Genomic DNA, 6,706 nt, shown 5'->3' with positions numbered 1-6,706 from the left:
TTGAAGCAGCCTGGAAATGAATTAAAATTCACATCCCCCAGTGGGGGGCGAAGGTGGGGCCCCAGGTTGGGGAGGGGACGGGCCCTGGGGCCCCCTCCCCTGAGCTAGGCCAAAGCAGCCAGCTGTGTGTGCGCGCAGGGGCCCAGATGGGTTTTGGAGGGGGATGGCCGCAGGGGGGTGAGGTCCAGACGTGGAGCTGGAACCCCCCCCTCCCAGGAACGTGACCAGCCGCTTACATTAACCCCGCCAGGCCCGGGCCCCGAGCAGCCCGTCTCCCTGGGCACGGGGATATTGCTCAGGGCCAGCCGGCTCCAGCCTCCCACCGCCCGCAGGCCTGGTACCCCCCCCCCGGCTCTCTGGGGGGCAGACGGGAAAGTGGGGGGTCTCCAGCTCAAGATGGGATCATGACGGGGCCTGCACTGCGGTTCTGCCCCCCAGTCACGGGGCTGCTACTCGCCCAGGGGAGAGAAGCGGGACGGGGGGGTGGCGGCCGCCTGGGACGTGCACAGGCTGGGCGGGGCACGTTATTGCTTGGTTCGTGGCGGGGGGGGCCGGGGGAGAGTTCCGGGGGGCCCCCCCCCGGCTGCGTGGCGGGCTGCAGCTCACTGCCGGCTGGTCTCCTGCTCCACCTTGACGCTGCTCGGGCGGGACTTGGCCAGGGCGGGGGCCTCCCGCTCCGCCAGCCCCTCCTCGAACTCTGTGGGGAGACAGGGCCAGGGTCAGCCTGGGGGAGAGTAAAGGGGGTGGGGGGGGGAAACCATCTGCCTCCGTCCCCCCCCTAAACTGCCCGCAGGCCTTGGGCAGGGGCCGGGCACCCCCCAGGATCAACCCACCCGCCTGGCCTTCTCAGGAGGAAACACCCCTCCCCACTGATTCAATGGGATTCCCCAGACGTCAGCAGCCCCCGCCCCCTGCCGCCCCCCTCCCACCCCCGCTTCCTTCCTCTCATGTCTGGGGTGGGGGGGTGTGTGTGGCAGAATTTCCACCATTGTTTCTTTCTTTCCATTCAGTAACGGGCGAGGCTCAGAGCAAACAGCAGAGCCAGACCCAGGCGCCCCCCCCAGCTCTGCCGGTGCCCCTCAATCCCGACCCGCAGCCCCCCCCGGCTGCCCCTCGCTCCAGCTCACCTGGGCCCGGCGACTTGCCCGGCCGGCTGGGGCTGAGCTGCCCGAGGCGCTCGTGGGACACCAGCCGGGCCAGGCGCAGCCCCTCGTCCATCAGCGTCTGCTGCAGGATGTGGCGACTCCAGAGCCCGTGGGAGGGCAGGCCGAGGGGCAGGTCGGGGGCGGCGCTGGGGGGCGGCGTGAGACAGGGGCAGGAGCCCACAGCTGGAGAGAGAGCAGGCGTCGGTGGGGGGGGGGTCAGATACGGGGCAGGTGCCAGGGGCTGCTGTCTCTGCCCCTCAGTAAAACAGATGGGGGGGTGGATGCATGGGGGGGGCGGGCTCTCTGCCTCCTCCCTACCAGCCATTGGTGGCCCGGGGGGGGAAATAAGCATGGGGAGCCTGCCCCCTACCCCCAGTAATGCAAGGCAGAAGGGGATGGGGGGGGTCCCTGCTCCCCACTCACCCTGCAGGTGCCCGTCCTGGCTCTCTCCCGACAGGCTGGCTGCGTCCTCCTCCAGGCTGACTCTGTAGGGGGGCGTAGGACTCCGACCCCCCGGCAGCTGCAGGGGCTCAGGGCGGCCCTGGTCACTCACCTGCGGGGCGAGCAGGTGGTGAGAGTTTGGAGGCGGGGGGGGGGGGGTCGGCTGGAGGCGCCGTGGCGCTGCCTGAACCCAGCTCCACTGACTCTGCAGGCCCAGGGAGCTGGGAGGGGGCGCAGGCCTGGAGGTGAACGCCCCCCCCCCCTCACCGTGGCCGGCAGACATGGCCTGGGGGCCTGCGTGGGGGCTGGGAACCCCGCCCTGGCCAGCTCCCTGCCTCCCCCCTCCCCACCCAGTTGTGGTCCCCACTGCCTGACACTCAGCCGCACGGACCCCAGCAGCACCCACGGGCCTGGCCGTGCTCACACACGTGCGTGCTCACACACGTGTGCACGGGCACACACACTGCCAACCCCCCCCAGTGCCCACCTCCTGCTTCACCCTCTTGGGCTGCGGGGCTCCGCTCTCCTCCGGGTGCGACCTGCGAACCAACAGGACAAACCACATCAGGGGCCGGGAGCCCCTCACTTGGGGGGGGGGGAGGGAGCGACCAGTCCGGGGCCCAGATCCAGGGGACTGAGCTATGCAGCGCTGCGTGGGGGGGGGGCAGCTTTAATCCAACCCCCCCATTGCCCTAACCCAGCCCTGACTGCCCCTTGCTGCTGCTTGCAACCTGGTGCCCATGGGCCTTCCTGGGGACCCTCCTCCCCCCCACACCTCCGCCCCCCCCCAGGGCACCCTCGCTCCTGCCTTCCCCAGGAGGCCGTGGGTCAGGTGGAAAATACCCGAAGTGAAAGAGGAACTCGGGGGCTGGGGGGGGGGGGGGAGACACCGGCCGCAGGGCAGGTGGGCAGCTGGTGGGACGGGGCGAGGGAGGAATTCCCCTGTGTGAAGGGGGGGCGCTGGGGGCGGCTGAACATCTGTGTGTGTGTGGGGGGGGCAGGAATCTGAGGTCTCCCCACAGCCTGTTCCCCCAACGCCTCACCCCACCACCCTCACCTCCTACCTTGCGCCCCCCTCCTCTGTGCCCCCACCCCATGCACCCCTCCCCCGCCGCCCCCATCCCATACTCTGCTCCCCCTCCTCCCCCAGCCCTGAGCAGCACCAGCATCAAGGGAGCCCCCCCGCTCAGCCTGGCACGGGCACCCCACGGCAGGGAGTGGGGGGGGGGGGGGCTCGTCTCACCTGGCTCCCTTGAGCGAGGACAGGTATGTGCTTTCCCGGGCCACCTGGCGCGCCAGGGAGAAGAGCTCCACGCGGCGCAGGAGCAGCGTGTGGTCGCGCAGGCAGAACTGCGCCGCCGCCTCGTTGATGGTCAGCTGGGGGGGCCGGAGACGGAGGCCGTTAGCCGGGGAAGGGGTGAGTCTATACGTGCCCCCCCGGGGGCGGGCACTCAGCATTAGTCTGGAAAGGGGAGGGCGGCGGCGGAGACGGGACCGGAGGAGCCTGGATACCCCAGCGAGGGGCAGAGAGACGGGAACCAGGGACGGGCGGGCCAAAGGCAGGATAAATAGCGGGAGGGCCGGCCAGGTCAGGAATAGAACCCAGGAGTCCTGGCCCCCCCCCCCCCGCTCCCCCCTCCGCCCTCAGCCAGGGACAGCTGCAGTCGGACCCAGGCTGCCCCACCCCAGAGGTGGCTGCACTGTGGGGGGGGGGGGCTCACCTCGTGCAGGGTGAGCTGCTTGCCCTCGCGGCGCCGGGCCTCGCCCCGCCCGTAGATGGCGCTGTGCCGCCGGATCTCCTCCTCCTTGCGCCCGTCGCCGTCGGCCATCTGGAAGATGTGCCCCACCGCCTTGGCCAGCTTCTTGTTGAGCTTCAGCAGGGCCCGCAGCTCGGCCTCGCCCCCCCGCGGGCACCCCTGCAGCAGCCGCTCCACGCCCTCGGCCACCGCCCGCCCCAGCTCCGGGTCCAGCGGCTCCGGGGCCCCCGGCTCCCCGCCCCCCGGCGAGAACGGGGGCGCCCCCCCTTCCTCCTCCGCCCCGGCGCCGCCCCCTTCCGACTCCGGGGTGCTGCGCCCGGGCCACGGCGGGGCCGCCAGCGGGGACAGCTTCTCCCCGGGCTCCGAGGGGCTGCGGGCGGCGGGCATGGCCAGCCCGCCGCCCCCGCCCTTGCCCGGGGCTTCCCCGGGGCTGGGGTGGCCGTTGCTGAGCGACTTGCGCCCCCCGCTCTCGGAGAGCTTGAAGAAGGGGAGGCCGCTGGCCGGCAGGGTGGCCATGGGCTGGCTGAAGAGGCCGGGGTTGGAGGCCCATTCCCGCAGGGCTTTCTGCAGGCGCCGGACGTGCAGCGGCTTGGTGGCCATGCCCACCAGCGCCATGATCTCCAGGAACTCCTCCTCGCCCGCCTCGCACAGCTGCTGGACGTCATCCCCGCCCTGCTGGATGAAGGTCTCGTAGTAGGAGAGCAGGTTGGCCCTCTGCAGCACCCGGTACAGCTGCAGCTCGCCCAGCGTGCGGGGCAGGGCCATGGCCAGGGGCAGGCCTGTGGGGGGGGGGAAGGGAGAGAGAGGGGGGGCATCAGTGGGAGAGCAGTGGGGGGGGGGGCGTCGAGGCAAGTGGAGACGCCGGCCGTCGCCCCGAGCTCGCCGCAGTCAGGAGAGTTGGGGTCCCCGAGCCAGCCCGGGGGGCGGCGGAGGCTGCGGGGTGGAACGTGGTCAGGGTTTGGGGCACGGTGCCGATCTCCACGCACTGCGCCCTGCAACCCCCCATCGCGCTCCCCCCACCGACCCCTCCCCCGCACTGCACCCAGCACCCTGCAACCCCCTGCGCTGCATGGCTGCCACACCTCCCCACTGCCTTCGACCCCACTGACCCCCCCGCACTGCACTGCACTGCCCCCCCATCTTCCTGCACTGCAACCAGGGCCCTGACCCCCCAGCACTGCACCCCCCACCTCCCTGCACCCAGCATCCCGACCCGGCACTGCACAGCTGCACCCCCCAGCACTGCACGCCACCCACCACCCCACACTGCGCCCCCCAACCTCTCCGCACCCCGCATCCCACGCTGCCCCGCCCCAGCCTCCCCTCATGCATGCGGGACAGACCCCCGCTGACAGAGGTGCTGCCCCGGCCCCCAGGCACTATGGCCCCCCAGGCACTGTGGCATTGGGGCTCTGTGGCACGGATGTGCCCATGGGGGGTGGCCTGCGGGGGGGTCCCCGGCTGCATCCGGAAGGGTCCACCCCCGAATGGGGAAGGAAGGAAGGAACCACCCCAGGGACCCCCCCGCTCCCAGCCCAGGCGCCTTATTCCCGCTGCCCAGCCCCCCCCGCAAGCAGCTCGGAGCAGCAATGTGGGGCACGGGGGGGGGGGGGGCGCAGTCCCGAGATGCTCCGCTTCCCCCGCCCCGGCTCGGGGCTGACTTTGGAGCGGGGCAGCCCAGCGTGGCGAGCGGGGGGGCAGGAGCGGCACGGAGTCATGGGGGGAGCTGCCCCCCCGACCTCCCGGCTGTCTGGAGACCCGCCTGCTTCAGCATCAAGGAAACTAGAACCCCCCCCCCCCCCCGCACCCCCCCGCTTACCGGCCTGGCTGGAGCCGGGCCCGGCCGTTCTCGCTTCCAGCTCCCCGGCGCCTCGCTCGCCCCGCCCGGGCATGAAGGGCGGCGGGGGCCGGGGCTCTGTCGGGGTCCCCGCGGCCCCGAGCCGGCTGGATCGCGCCGCCCGATGCCCCGTGCCCGGCGCTGGCCGCTCCTCGGCTGCCTCCGGACCCGCTCCCGGCCCGCCCGGCCGCTGCGCTGCGCTCGGCTCTGCGCGCCGCCCACGCCGGATTTACAGAGAAATAGCAGCGCCCGGCTGCGCTGCGCGGCGCGTGGGAGGCTCCGGGGGCGGGTTCCAGCGGCGCCTCCCTCCGCCGGCCCCCGCCCCCGCCCCGGAGCCGGGCAGAGGGTCCCCAGGAGAAGGGGGCGCAGGCCGGGCCGGGGAAGGAGGGTGCGGCGGGTCCCAGGGGAAGGGGGAGGCAGGGGGCATCCCCAGGGGTGCAGAGGAAGCGCTGTGGGGTGCTAGCGTCCCAGGCAGGGCAGGACACGGGGGCAGACCCAGGGGGTTGGGGGATCACCCCCAAGGGAACAAGGGCCATGGGGGGGGGGAGCTGAGACTCAGCCAGACCAAGCCAGGGTGCCCCCCCCTGCACGAGCCCCCCACTTCCGCCTGGGCACGGGTGTTTCCTTCTCCCCCCAGGCCGTGTGGGTCACGGCGCCTTCTCGTAGCCCGGGGTGCGGCAGGGTGCTAGGCGGGCTGGGAGGCCGGGGGGGGGGGCGTGTCTGAAGAGCCCCCGCCAAGGGGCCCAAAGCAGGGGCTGGTTCCCTCTTGCGTTTAAGTTTCTTTCTTCCCCCAAATCCTCTTGGCCCGGGAGCTGGCGGTTGTTATGGGGGCGCCCGGCCGGCCCCTTCTTGCAGGTGGAGGGCCGGGCCGGGCCGGGCTGGGGGTGAATTGAGGAGCAGGGATGGGCACCCCAGCAGGGGCTAGTGAGCAGCTGCTCTGTGTGGCCTTCTCCTCCCCTCCCCTCCAATCCCAGCCCCCCCCCACCCAGCCATGCCACCCACCTCCCCATCCCACACCCCCCTGCCCAAACCACCCCTCCCCCTCTCTTCCTGTCTGTGACCCCCCCCACCTTCCTCCTTCCCCCTGGCTCCTCTGTGCCCACGTCGCTCCGGCACCTATTTATATCCCTGCTCGGGTCCCTGGCGCAGGCTGGTGGCTCAGTACGACGGCAGGGCCGGGGCTGCCTGGCGGGTGCCCAAACCCACCCACTCCCCGTCATGCCTCAGGAGCCGCCTCGCCTCCTCCGGCTCCCCGGGGCCTCTGCCTAGCGCCCGCAGATCTGGAGCCGAGGGCCTGGCGCTTGCGGGGCAGAGGGGTGGTTGATGGCGAGGGCCAGTGCCCCTCAATCCCGACCCGCAGCCCCCTGCTCGCCCAGCCCTGGGCTCCCTGCCCCCCAGCTCTGCCGGTGCCCCTCAATCCCGACCCGCAGCCCCCTGCTCGCCCAGCCCTGGGCTCCCTGCCCCCCAGCTCTGCCGGTGCCCCTCAATCCCGACCCGCAGCCCCCTGCTCGCCCAGCCCTGGGCTC

At 72.5% G+C, this 6,706-nt stretch overlaps 1 protein-coding gene across 1 annotated transcript; it reads right to left on the bottom strand.

Annotated features, from left to right (window-relative positions):
- Positions 1 to 357: 357 nt before the first annotated feature.
- NAB2 (NGFI-A binding protein 2) lies at positions 358 to 5,391 on the bottom strand. Its single transcript, XM_067529679.1, has 7 exons — positions 5,163 to 5,391; positions 3,308 to 4,122; positions 2,830 to 2,963; positions 2,074 to 2,125; positions 1,569 to 1,698; positions 1,128 to 1,328; positions 358 to 697 (listed from the first exon to the last, which is right to left on the bottom strand). Exons 1-7 carry the CDS (start codon positions 5,233 to 5,235, stop codon positions 603 to 605), a joined length of 1,500 nt encoding a protein of 499 aa, XP_067385780.1. The 5' UTR covers positions 5,236 to 5,391; the 3' UTR covers positions 358 to 602.
- Positions 5,392 to 6,706: the final 1,315 nt, after the last annotated feature.

This window comes from Emydura macquarii, unplaced genomic scaffold (assembly GCF_026122565.2).
Source record: "Emydura macquarii macquarii isolate MOO-44397 ecotype Brisbane River unplaced genomic scaffold, CSIRO-AGI_Emac_v2 contig_2994, whole genome shotgun sequence".
In the NCBI taxonomy this organism is placed as follows: Eukaryota; Metazoa; Chordata; order Testudines; family Chelidae; genus Emydura; species Emydura macquarii.
The sequence above is the reverse complement of the archived record's forward strand: the minus strand, read 5'-3'. Positions and strand labels throughout refer to the sequence as shown.

Bases quoted from the DNA above. Each gene is read 5' to 3' on its own strand.
- NAB2 (XM_067529679.1), bottom strand. From the start codon at position 5,235: ATGCCCGGGCGGGGCGAGCGAGGCGCCGGGGAGCTGGAAGCGAGAACG. The intron at 2,126-2,829 runs GTGAGACGAGCC...GTTGGTTCGCAG, and splicing joins TCCTCGCTCAAGGGAGCCAG to GTCGCACCCGGAGGAGAGCG. The intron at 1,329-1,568 runs GTGAGTGGGGAG...CTCTCTCTCCAG, and splicing joins CCAGGACGGGCACCTGCAGG to CTGTGGGCTCCTGCCCCTGT.